Genomic DNA, 12,990 nt, shown 5'->3' with positions numbered 1-12,990 from the left:
ACAGGGGTTAAAGTACAATAAGGGTGAGGAGGGTGAGATGCGAGGTCAAGGGGGGGGTTGGGCATGATGATGATTGACAGGGCTGTCAAAAAACTGTAATCCAGTGGGTGGAGATGTTAAATCCGCCACTTCCTGCGCTGCAGTGAGTGACAGTATGAATTGGACAGGTGTGGGGCTGTGTGTGTGTGTGTATCAGGATTATTGGGAGTATCACTGTCCCCCCACTGCCCCACCTCACACCCCCAAGGCAGGGACCTCTCTATTCCTCTCTTTCTATCCCCCTTTCCATCTCTTTCAGTAGCTCTCTCCTTCTCTCCCTCTGTGACAAGGTGACAAAGCAGTGTGACAGGGAAGCATGGTAGAGATACAGACAGAGGCCAGGTTCCAACACTGCTACAGTCCAGATTGGGGCCTCGCACAAAATACACACCGGTCGCCCTCTGTCACGCTTTGCCCTCTTTCAAAGAACAAACTTTAGTTCTGTACTTGACTTGTAGCCAAACACGCTAGACACATACCCGCACACACACACACACACACACACACACACACACACACACACACACACACACTGTTCCAGACCGTCAACAATCTAGTGTGAAATGGAATCATGTCAAAGGGAAGGATTAAGAGAAAAGTGGAGGTGGTGGAGATAGACAGAGGGTGTGGGAGTGCAGAAGAGGGTGAAGGAGGAGAGGAAATGTGGAGCCAGGCCAAGTGGTGGCTGAATGAGAGGTGTACAGTTAGGGTGAGGCAGCCCGGTTAACCTGATGGGGATAAGCGCTGGGAGCTGTGAAGACAAAAGAGAGAGAGAGGGGACAAAAATGTGTTGCTGTTAATTATACACTGCCAGTTCGGTTTCCTACCCTGGATCGGTTTCCCCCAGGTGCAGTTGGGTGTGTGTGTGTGCGCTCGCGAGCGTGTGCATGTGCGTGAACCAGTAGGGTGCACTGCCAACACGGGGCCCTTGAACAGCAGTCTTCACAAAAAAGGAAGGGAGGGACCGAAAAGAGTTTCCTGCTAAAGGCCCCAGCGACACAACCCTCCTCTTCTCTTTAGCCCACCTGTAACCAGGGGCGTAGCAGCTTTCGGTTCCCTCCACACAAAAGCACAAGGTGGAGGTCACATTCTAATTTCAGGTGAAGGGAGGAGGAGGAGAGGAGATTTGACAGGCTCAGAGCTCTGGGAAAAAGTGCCAATAGGACATGTGGGATTTGCTGAGTCAAGGACAGGCGGGAAGGGGGAGGACTGAAGAGAACCACACAAAGGTTTGGCAAAAGGCTTTTGCGAGGCTCTGGCTTGGCTGTCTTTATCAAACGTTTACAGGCTACTCATGGATTCTGAAAAGCGTGTGCTTGGTTATCATAGAGTGAAACCACCTCTTGCTTTGGGTTAAGAGTAAGATTTGTGGACCGAAACAGAACTAAACCCAGCCCACGATGGTGAATGGACTGAATCTTGAACAGGGCAAAGCTTTTGATAGCTTAAGAACAATTAACCTTCTACTGCAGCAGGCTAAATCAGGGTCACACAGAGTGTTTTCTTGGTAGTCTTAAATAAATCTACTTTGAAACAAAAGTATACACCTCACACCCATGGTTAACACCAGCTGCCGCTGGTGGAATGTTATTAATATTTTTTATAACTTTGTAATTAATAAACATTATTTAAAAACTCTTGACGGAAATCCAGTGTTTCTATGTCAAACGATTTGGTTATATTTCAGTCTTCTGTTATCTTTTTTTTTAAGCCATAGCAGGACGGGCTCATTGTAATGGCTGGAATGGAATTAATGCAACGGTATCAAACACAGCAAACATATGGAAACTACATGTTTGACTCTGTTCCATTTATTCTATTCCATCCATTACAATGAGCATGTCCTCCTATAGCTCCTCCCACCAGCCTCCCCTGCATTCCACCCATGAGGCCACTAGGTCATTTGACTGCAGGAAAGGGCTACGTGTCTAAACTGACCAAGTAATGACACACTGGCCCAAATTTGAACAACCTACAACATTCTACTTTAGCTTTACAATCCCTGACCACTGGAGAGTAGGCGTAATGTGCATGTCCTTCAGTATGTGTTGTTGCGTCTCTCTTTTGGTAATTGGAGGCCTTCCTCATCGCTGTTTGTCATTTTTCTGTCTGCTGATATAGAGCTCCTGCTCCCTGCCATGGCGCTGTCACTCATTAGTGTTGCCGTGGCGAGTGGTGACCATCCATGACCGACACCTTGGAGAATCGCTCCAAAAAGTTTTCATTAGAGAACTGTGGCAATAATTAGCCCCGCACGCCGCCTCAACCTTGAACGCTCTGACACACAACGGTGGTACGAGGTGAAACGTTAAATTGATGACAAATCTTGAACAATATGATCCCCCTCAATGTCAGCTTTCGTTCTGAGCGATGTTTCTTTTAGACAGAAATAAATTGTGCAAACAGGTTCATATGAGAAAGTAAGACATCTTTAGAAATGAAGGAGAAATAATACTCACTGGCACATCCACATACTTGGCAGCCGCTTTCACCTTCGAGGCAAAGGAAAGACACAAAAATGTTCAACTGAGCAGATTTGGTTGTAACAAATAAAGCGTCGCTTTTGTTCGCACTGAATGCACTCAAAGCGCTGCTACTTACCGTGAAAGAGAAGATCGAAGAAAATAACGTCCCTTCGTCATATCTGGAGAGCTTGGAGAGAACGGCGTCTAGAGGTTCAGCAAACTCCAGGGGAGAAGACAATCAGACATGTTAGTTTGCCATTTGTAAAGGAATATGGGGCATGAGTGCACAGCCTGAATGACTTTCTCCTGTTCAAATGATCTGTGTTCCTGTCATCGTTTAATTAGAACATATTCTATCATATTTTGCATAGAATATGAAAATAAAAAGCAGGTGTAATAAAACCGGGTAAGGTTAGGATCAAGTTGCTGTAGAATGGAGAAGGAATGATAATGTGATTCTTAGCAAAACGGACATTTGATTTGAGGTGGGCTGACATATACTGCATCTATAGGGAGGATGTTGTCATTGAGCCTGTGGAGGATGTGCAGTAACATACTGTACCTTTGAGACCAGGGAGGAAATCATGTCTTTAAACGTGTCATCGATCAGGTCGTCGATTTTCGAATGGTACTGTTGCTGGGAAGATGGTAAGGAAACAAACAAACAAGCATTTTAAAAATCTATGAGGAAGATAAGGTGAAAATGATTCCTTCATCCTGTCACGCACGCACAAACACACAAGGCACGCATGGACGACCACACTCTCTCCCCTTCTCTCTACCCCGCCTCCCCACCCCAAACATTCAGCAGAGAAAATCTTCCCATGTAGTGCCGCTGAGTTAAGCAGCTAATAGGGCCATTATGTGGTTGAATGGCATTCCCGCTCTCGTTGGAAGGCAAAGGAATTCGAAGGATACTTTTTGTGCTTCCCCACAATTAGAGCAGCCTTGTGTTTCTCTAAAGCACCGGTCCAGCTGCGGGGACCAAAGACTCTCACTAGATTCAATTAATCCGCCATTTCATGTCTCATAACCCCCATATTCATGGCTTTTTTCCCCTCCCCAAAAAACCAATGGCGCAGCCAGAAAGAGGTATTGATAGAAAAGAGTAAGAAAGAGAGAGATGGAGGGAGACGGTGGAGAGAAGAGGGAGGGAGAACCTCCATTTGCAGCGTTGAATGGCTGGCTGCCTTCGACGCTCGCACAGCAGCCAGAGAGTTCATCTCTTAGCGACAATGCCCTTTCACGGTGCGTCTAAAGAACACCCAAATTAAAAATTTCAATCAACAAAGCCCGCAGATCAGTGACAAATTGAGGGTGCATGGAGGTCACTATCGGCAGCCCTAATTTTCTTTTCACCTTTTTCTCCATCCCACGAAATGGCAGCTTCTTTCATAAACTGAATTTCAAGCGAATCTTAAGGACTTTTTTTTACCTCAATTAACATTGCTGTGTTTTCTTTCTGTTTTACAGAGGGGGCCTAATTGTGAGGTCCTTCTTCACATTAGAGAATATTAAATTGTGAGGTTTTTGCCATGTGTGCATCACACCCAAAAGAACAATAATGTATTTTAAAAAACATTTAACTGGTAGCAAACCACTAAGAGTCACTTCCGCCAGTTTTTTTTCTTCCAAGGCCCGACTGACATGTTCAAATGCAAGTGCCTCATTCCAATGACAATAACTACAGCAACAACAACATAGTCAACAACTGATCATTCCTTAGACATAACAATCCTGGGGATAAATTGGTATACAGCAACACAGTCCTAATTCGCAGAGATGCTTTTGATGAAGATATTCAATCATACGCTGGGGAATGATTAAGTGGAAAATCACAAAGGAGGACATTTTTGGTCTCGCAAAAGTTTATGACGACTCCTCCATTCAGTGGTTTGAATAGGAAGTATGATGAAGCAGGCAATGGCAGACACCATTCAATGCACAAGCATCTGAAATGCCAGGATCTCTTTTGTGTCGATCGAAAGCGAGCACTCTGGCACAGACTGCTATACCCAAAGACATTCTCTGGTGAATGTGCGACAGAATGTTAGGATGTAGTTCACATTGAGGTCCCTTTGAGACAAGTCAGAAGTTACACAAATTGCTTAATGCATTTACAAGGATCAGAGGGAACTTACATGTGTGTGTGTGTGTGTGTGGGGGGGGGGGGGGGGGTTCTACAAAGCTACATAATTTAGCTATTTGATTATGGATTTTAGGATCACTTTAGTTCTAAAAACATTTAAAAAATATTATTTGATGAACATTGAATTTGGCCTTACTGCTTTTAGCCCATAGAAACACATTGAATAACAGATTCATACATGGGAAAACAGATAAAAATAAATCAAAAGGAAGTTTGTTTTAAAGTGTTTGTCCTAATTCTGAGAGATGTAGGATTTTATGAGATTTTTTTCAGGAATTTTAATAATTGATTATTTACCCATATTTAACCCCTTTTTTTTGTTGCACAAAACTACTATATATACTGTACTTCCATGATTTATTAAAACGGGTCCCGGGTCCTGGTCTTCAGACAAGTCCGACATGTACATGTTCTTGAGAGTCTCACCTTTCCATAGAGGGTCATATTAGTGTGTAGCCCAAACTGTTCGGACGCTACAGACGTTTTTGTAAGAAGAACGGTTTTTGGGACGTCTCATGGTCTGATAAACATTGCTATAGCTTGGCTTGGGATAGCTTGGGATTTTCTTATTATGCTAATTAGATTTCCATTCATTTCCATTCACTAAGCCTAAAGCATTTAGTTTTCGCAGATTTTTATTGTTGTTGATGAAAACATTGATTATAGAATAACTTTCATGAATAAATACAGTTCAAGTCGCAAGTTTACCCAAATACATTTAAACTCAGTTTTTCACAATCCCTGACATTTAATCCTAGTAAAAATTCCCTGTTTTAGGTCAGTTAGGATCACCACTTTATTTTAAGAATGTGAAATGTCGGAATAGTAGAGAAAATGATTTATTTCAGCTTTTATTTCTTACATCACATTCCCAGTGGGTCAGAAGTTTACATACACTCAATTAGTATTTGGTAGCATTGCCTGTAAATTGTTTAACTTGGGTCAAACGTTTCGGGTAGCCTTCCACAAGCTTCCCACAATAAGTTGGGTGAATTTTGGCCCATTCCTCTTGACAGAGCTGGTGTAAATGAGTCAGGTTTGGAGGCCTCCTTGCTCGCACACGCATTTTTAGTTCTGCCCACAAATTTTCTATAGGATCGAGGTCAGGGCTTTGTAATGGCCACTCCAATACCTTGACTTTGTTGTCCTGAAGCCATTTTGCCACAACTTTGGAAGTATGCTCGGGGTCATTGTCCATTTGGAAGACCCATTTGCGACCAAGCTTTAACTTCCTGACTGATGTCTTGAGATTTTGCTTCGATATATCCACATAATTTCCCCGCCTCATGATGCCATCTATTTTGTGAAGTGCACCAGTCCCTCCTGCCGCAAAGCAGCCCAACAACATAATGCTGCCACCCCCGTGCTTCACAATTTGGATGGTGTTCTTCAGCTTGCAAGCTTCCTTTTTTCCCTCCAAACATAATGATGGTCATTATGGCCAAACAGTTCTGATCTTGTTTCATCAGACCAGAGGACAAAAAGTACGATCTTTGTCCCCATGTGCAGTTGCAAACTGTAGTCTGGCTTTTTAATGGCGGTTTTGGAGCAGTGGCTTCTTCCTTGCTGAGCGGCCCTTCAGGTTATGTTGATATAGGACTTGTTTTACAGTGGATATAGATACTTTTGTACCTGTGTCCCCCAGCATCTTCACAAGGTCCTTTGCTGTTGCTCTGGGATTCATTTGCAATTTTTTCATGAAAGTGCGTTCATCTCTAGGAGACAAAACACATCTTCTTCCTGAGCGGTATGACGGCTGCATGGTCCCATGGTGTTTATACTTGCGTACTATTGTTTGTACAGATGAGTGTGCTACCTTCAGGCATTTGGAAATTGCTCCCAAGGATGCACCAGACTTGGGGAGGTCTACAATAATTTTTCTGAGGTCTTGGCTGATTTCTTTTGATTTTTCCCATGATGTCAAGCAAAGAGGCACTGAGTTTGAAGGTAGGCCTTGAACTACATCCACAGGTGCACCTCCAATTGACTCAAATGATGTCAATTAGCCTATCAGAAGCTTCTAAAGCATGACATCATTTTCTGGAATTTTCCAAGCTGTTTAAGGGCACAGTCAACTTAGTGTATGTTAACTTCTGACCCACAGGAATTGTGATACAGTGATTTATAAGTGAAATAATCTGTCTGTAAACAATTGTTAGAAAAATTACTTGTGTCATGCACAAAGTAGATGTCTTAACCGACTTGCCAAAACTATAGTTTGTTAACAATAAATTTGTGGAGTGGTTGAAAAAGGAGTTTTAATGACTCCAATCTAAGTGTATGTAAACTTCCAACTTCAACTGTATATAACGACTTGGGGCTAGCTATTGTAAGTTCAGAGTCACTCGCCTCAACAGTCTGTGTGTGCTGGAGGCAAGTGAAAGGTCAGGAGAGAAGAGGGAGTGTGGTGAGGGTACCTGTACCAGACAGAGGGAGACGGGCCAGGGCAGACGGTGAACAGATCGCCAAGTGGAATCCAAGAAGCCTGTGCAGCAGGCAACGGGAGTAGGTGTCACACCCACTCGGGAGAAGCTTTGATTTCTGAAGGCAGATTTCTGCCTCTGGATGGTCTTTGGACAGGGCTTCAAAGGGGGCTTCAACGACCCCTGCCACTTGTTGGGCCCATAGACCCCTGCCACTTGTTGGGCCCATAGACCCCTGCCACTTGTTGGGCCCAAATGCCTCGCCACCTCTCACTTCACACCTCAGTGCTAATTGAAGTTGTATCTGGTCTGTCCTAGCAAGCCTGGCAGCCTTAACTCAGCATGCAGTCCCCATAAAAGGAACATATTACATTGTAATGTACTTTATTTTTATTCTTGGATTTCAAAATAGCATCAGACCAAACACTACTCACTCAGTTCCAGATTGGATGGTGTCCTCAGGTCTCTGCTGTTTGTTTGCTAGAGCACCCTCCAGGTATTGGAAAGATTGGAAAAAGGAATCCTTGGTAGCAGTAATCCCTCCAGGTAATTTTGGCCAAAATTAGGTAATAAGTTTGGAGTTTTGATCTGGAGTGAAGGCTATGCTGTGGAGGGTAGCATCCTGCATATGTCCCTGCCGAAAAATTGAAGTTTATCTAACTCTAAATCTATCCTTTTGTAAAAAAACATGTTGAAAAATGTGAGAGCTTACATGCAGCTGTGTGTGTGTGTCTCTCTCTCATCAAGGTGAAGTATTTAATTACACTTTGGATGGTGTATTAATACACCCAGTCACTAAAAAGATACAGGCGTCCTTCCTAACTCAGTTACTGGAGAGGAAGGAAACCGCAAGGGATTTCACCATGAGGCCAACAGATACTGAGTTTGGTATCTGGAAGTTTATTAGGAACCCCATTAGCTGTTACGAAAGCAGCAGCTACTCTTCCTCGAGTCCACACCAAACATGAAACAAGACATATTACAGAACATTAATAGACAAGAACAGTTCAAGGACAGAACTACATAAGGTACCAGTCAAAAGTTTGGACACACCTACTTATTCAATTTTTTTTAATTTAAAACTATTTTCTACATTGTAGAATAATAGTGAAGACATCAAAACTATGAAATAACACATATGGAATCATGTAGTAACCAAAAAAGTGTTAAACAAATATATTTGAGATTCTTCAAAGTAGCCACCCTTTTCCTTGTTGACAGCTTTGCACACTCTTGGCATTATCTCAACCATTAACAGATGTACCATCTTAAACGTTAATTTGTGTACTTTCTTTCCTTATTATGGCGCTTGAGCCAAGATAGCCCTATTTGGTAAAAGACCAAGTCCATATTATGGCAAGAACAGCTAAAGAAAGCAAAGAGAAATGACAGTCCATCATTACTTGAAGGTCAGTCAATCCGGAATATGTCAAGAACTTTGAACATTTCTTCTACTGCAGTCGCAAAAACCATCAAGCGCTATGATGACGTTGGCTCTCATGAGGACCCAGAGTTACCTCTGCTGCAGAGAATAAGTTCATTAGAGTTAGCAGCCTCAGAAATTTCAGCCCAAATACATGCCTCACAACTAACAGACACATCTCAACATCAACTGTTCAGAGGAGACTGCGTGAATCAGGCCTTCATGGTCGAATTGCAGCAAAAAAACATGACTAAAGGACACCAATGAGTAGAAGAGACTTGCTTGGGCCAAGAAACACGAGCAATGGACATGAGCCTGGTGTAAATCTGTCCTTTGGCCTGATGAGTCCAATTTGTTTTAATTATGGTTCCAACCACTGTGTCTTTGTGAGATGCCCAGTAGGTGAATGGATGATCTCCACATGTGTGGTTCCCACCGTGAAGCATGGAGGAGTAGGTGTGAGGGTGTGCGGGTGCTTTGCTGGTGACTCTTTCAGAGATTTATTTAGAATTCAAGGCACACTTAACCAGAATGGCTACCACAGCATTCTGCAGCGATACGACATCCCATCTGGTTTGCGCTTAGTGGGACTATCATTTGTTTTTCAACAGGATAATGACCCAACACACCTCCAGGGTATGTAAGGGCTATTTGACCAAGAAGGAGAGCGATGGAGTGCTGCGATGGAGTGCTGCGTCAGTTGACCTGGCCTCCACAATCCCCCGACTTCAACCCAATTGAGATGGTTTGGGATGAGTTGGACCGCAGAGTGAAGGAAAAGCAACCAACAAGTGCTCAGCATATGTGGCAACTCCTTCAAGACTGTTGGAAAGATATTCCTCACAAAGCCGGTTGAGACAATGCCAAGAGTATGCAAAGCTGTCATATAAAATATATTTTGATTTGTTTAACACTTTTTTTGGATACTACATGATTCCATATGTGTTATTTCATAGTTTTGTAGAAAATAGTCAAAATAAAGAAAAACCATTGAATGAGTAGATGTGTCCAAACTTTTAATTGGTACTGTACATTTAGAAATTGCAGAGATATCCTACATATTAATACATACACACAAAAAATCTAGGTCGATTAAAAACCTCTTGGTGTTAGGGGGCAGTATTTTCATTTTTGGGAAAAAAACGTTCCCGTTTTAAACAGGATATTTTGTCAGGAAAAGATGCTAGAATATGCATATAATTGACAGCTTTGGATAGAAAACGCTCTAACGTTTCCAAAACTGTAAATATATTGTCTGTGAGTATAACAGAACTGATGTTGCAGGCGAAAGCCTGAGAAAAATCCAATCCGGAAGTGCCCCAGGTTTTGAAAGCGCTGCAATCCAATGACTCCCTATTCAGCTGTGAATGTACCATCAACGAGCTTACGCTTTCTACGTATTCCCCAAGGTGTCTACAGCATTGTGACATAGTTTTACGCATTTCTGTTGAAGAATAGCCGTAGGCGGCCACATTGCATAAGTGGTCACATGGTGGCTCCGAGAGAGATTCTCGTAAAATACAGAGGTAGCCATTACTCCAATCGGTCCTAGTGACAAACGAATTGTCCGGTGGCCTCCCGGGTGGCGCAGTGGTTAAGGACTGCTGTACTGTTCGCGCCCAGGCTCTGTCGTAACCGGCCGCGACCGGGAGGTCCGTGGGGCGACGCACAATTGGCCTAGCGTCGTCCGGGTTAGGGAGGGTTTGGTCGGTAGGGATGTCCTTGTCTCATCGCGCACCAGCGACTCCTGTGGCGGGCCGGGCGCAGTGCGCGCTAACCAAGGTTGCCAGATGCACGGTGTAGCCTCCGACACATTGGTGCGGCTGGCTTCCGGGTTGGATGCGCGCTGTGTTAAGAAGCAGTGCGGCTTGGTTGGGTTGTGTATCGGAGGACGCATGACATTCAACCTTCGTCTCTCCCGAGCCCGTACAGGAGTTGTAGCGATGAGACAAGATAGTAGCTATTACAACAATTGGATACCACGAAATTGGGGAGAAAAAGGGGTAAAACCTAATTGAGAGTAAATATTTAATTTTTTTTAAAACAAAAAAAAAACGAATTGTCCCGACGGATATATTATCGAATAGATATTAGAAAAACACCTTGAGGATGGATTCTAAAGAACGTTTGCCATGTTTCTGTCGATATTATGGAGCGAATTTGGAATATTTTTTGGCGTTGTGGTGACCGTAATTTCCGTGCGATTTCTCAGCCAAACGTGAAGAACAAACGGAGCTATTTCGCCTACAAAAATAATATTTTGGGAAAAAATGAACTTTGGCTGTCTACCTGGGAGTCTCGTGAGTGAAAACATCCGAAGTTCATTAAAGGTAAACGATTTAATTTGATTGCTTTTCTGATTTCCGTGACAAGGTTGCCTGCTGCTAGCAAGGCATAATGCTATGCTAGGCTATGATAAACTTACACAAATGCTTGTCTAGCGTTGGCTGTAAAGCATATTTTGAAAATCTGAGATCACAGGGTGATTAACAAAAGGCTAAGCTGTGTTCCAATATATTTCACTTGTGATTTTCATGAATAGGAATATTTTCTAGGAAGATTTATGTCCGTTGCGTTATGCTAATTAGTGTCAGATGATGACAACTGTCCCATTCACGGGATGGGGTGTCCCTACAGAGGCATTGTGCAGTGAGGAGTGTTGCTTGATCTCTGTTTTTTTAAACCAGGTTTGCTGGTTTTCCCTTCATTCCTTAAAATTAAATTATTGATATTGGCTTCATAATACAGTTTTCTTTTTGTTGAGTTTAGTCACCTCATTTCTCAATTTGCAGTTAATCAGCCAGTCAGGTGCATGTTTATCAATAATTGGAAGAAGCAATTTCATAGATTCATCAAGTGCATAGTCTGAATGCTCACAAATATTAATAACAAATATTTTTTAAATCATCCACATAAGAGTCACAACAAAATCTTACGCACTACTTTAGGCCCAGCTTTTGGAACTTTGACTTTAGCCACTATATCGCGATCCCTGCATCCAAGTTGAATGGCTGTCATAGGATAAAACGGATAAAATAGAGGATGGATCAACAACATTTCATTTTTTTTTTAGAAACACGGTGGCTAGGAATAACTCCCTAGAAAGGCAGGAACCTAGGAAGAAACCTAGAGAAGAACCAGGCTCTGAGGGGTGGCCAGTCCTCTTCTGGCTGTGCCGGGTGGAGATTATAAGAGAACATGGCCATTAAGACCAGATTGTTCTTCAAGATGTTCAAACGTTCATAGATGACCAGCAGGGTCAAATAATAATCACAGTGTTTGTAGAGGGTGCAACAGGTCAGTGCCTCAGGAATAAATGTCAGTTGGCTTTTCATAGCCAAGCATTCAGAGTTAGAGACAGCAGTTGCGGTAGAGAGAGAGAGAGAAGAAAAACAGCAGGTCCGGGACAAGGTAGCACGTTCGGTGAACAGGTCAGGGTTCCATAGCCGCAGGCAGAACAGTTGAAACTGGAGCAGCAGCACGACCAGGTGGACTGGGGACAGCCAGAAGTCATCAGGCCAGGAAGTCCTGAGGCATGATCTTAGGGCTCAGGTCCTCCGGGAGGGGAGGGAGAGAGGGCAAGAGAGAGAATTAGAGGGAGCCTACTTAAATTCACACAGGACACCAGATGAGACAGGAGAATTACACCAGATATAACAGACTGACCCTAGCCCCCCGGCACATAGACTATTGCAGCATAGGTACTGGACACTGTGGCCCCATCCGATGATACCCCCGGACAGGGCCAACCAGGCAGGATATAACCCCACCCACTTGCCAAAGCAAAGCCCCCACACCACTAGAGGGATATCAACAGACCACCAACTTACTACTCTAAGCCCAAGGGGGCGCAAAACCAGACAGGAAGGTCACGTCTGTGACTCAACCCACTCAAGTGACGGACCCCTCCTTGGGACGACATGGAAGAGCACTAGTAAGCGAGTGACTCAGCCCCGATAATAGGGTCAGAGGCAGAGAATTCCAGTGGAGAGAGGGGAGCCGGCCAGGCAGAGACAGCAAGGGTGGTTCGTCTCTCAATTGCCGTGCCGTTCACCTTCGCACCACTGGGCCAGACTACACTCAATCATAGGACCTACTGAAGAGATTAATCTTCAGCAAAGACTTAAAAGTTGCATCTCTCGCATGGATAGGCAGACCACTTCATAAAAATGTTGCTCTATAGGAGAAAGCCCTGCCTCCAGCTGTTTGCTTATAAATCTAGAGACAATAAGGAGGCCAGCGCCTTGTGACTGTAGCGTTCGTGTAGGTACAGTGCATTCTGAAAATATTCAGCCCCCTTGATTTTTTCCACATTTTGTTACACAACAGCCTTATTCTAAAATGGATTAAATTACATTTTTTCCACATAAATCTACACACAATGCCTAATGACAATGAGAAAACAGGTTTTTAGAATATATAATAAAAAAATACTTTATTTACATAAATATTCAGACCCATTACTAAGAGACTCGAAATTGAGCTCAGGTG

At 43.4% G+C, this 12,990-nt stretch overlaps 1 protein-coding gene across 1 annotated transcript in view; it reads right to left on the bottom strand.

Moving 5' to 3' along the window:
• LOC110501720 (calcium-dependent secretion activator 2) overlaps positions 1 to 12,990 on the bottom strand; it is a 192,099-nt gene that overhangs the window by 28,475 nt on the left and 150,634 nt on the right. The window contains exons 20-22 of the mRNA XM_090203751.1: positions 3,067 to 3,141; positions 2,641 to 2,724; positions 2,499 to 2,531 (exon numbers count right to left, since the gene is read on the bottom strand). Coding sequence (XP_090059877.1) covers positions 2,499 to 2,531; positions 2,641 to 2,724; positions 3,067 to 3,141 — 192 coding nt within the window. The remainder of the gene's footprint in view (positions 1 to 2,498; positions 2,532 to 2,640; positions 2,725 to 3,066; positions 3,142 to 12,990) is intronic.

This window comes from Oncorhynchus mykiss, chromosome 2 (genome assembly GCF_057628025.1).
Source record: "Oncorhynchus mykiss isolate SJ-2025 chromosome 2, ASM5762802v1, whole genome shotgun sequence".
NCBI lineage: Eukaryota > Metazoa > Chordata > Actinopteri > Salmoniformes > Salmonidae > Oncorhynchus > Oncorhynchus mykiss.
The sequence above is the reverse complement of the archived record's forward strand: the minus strand, read 5'-3'. Positions and strand labels throughout refer to the sequence as shown.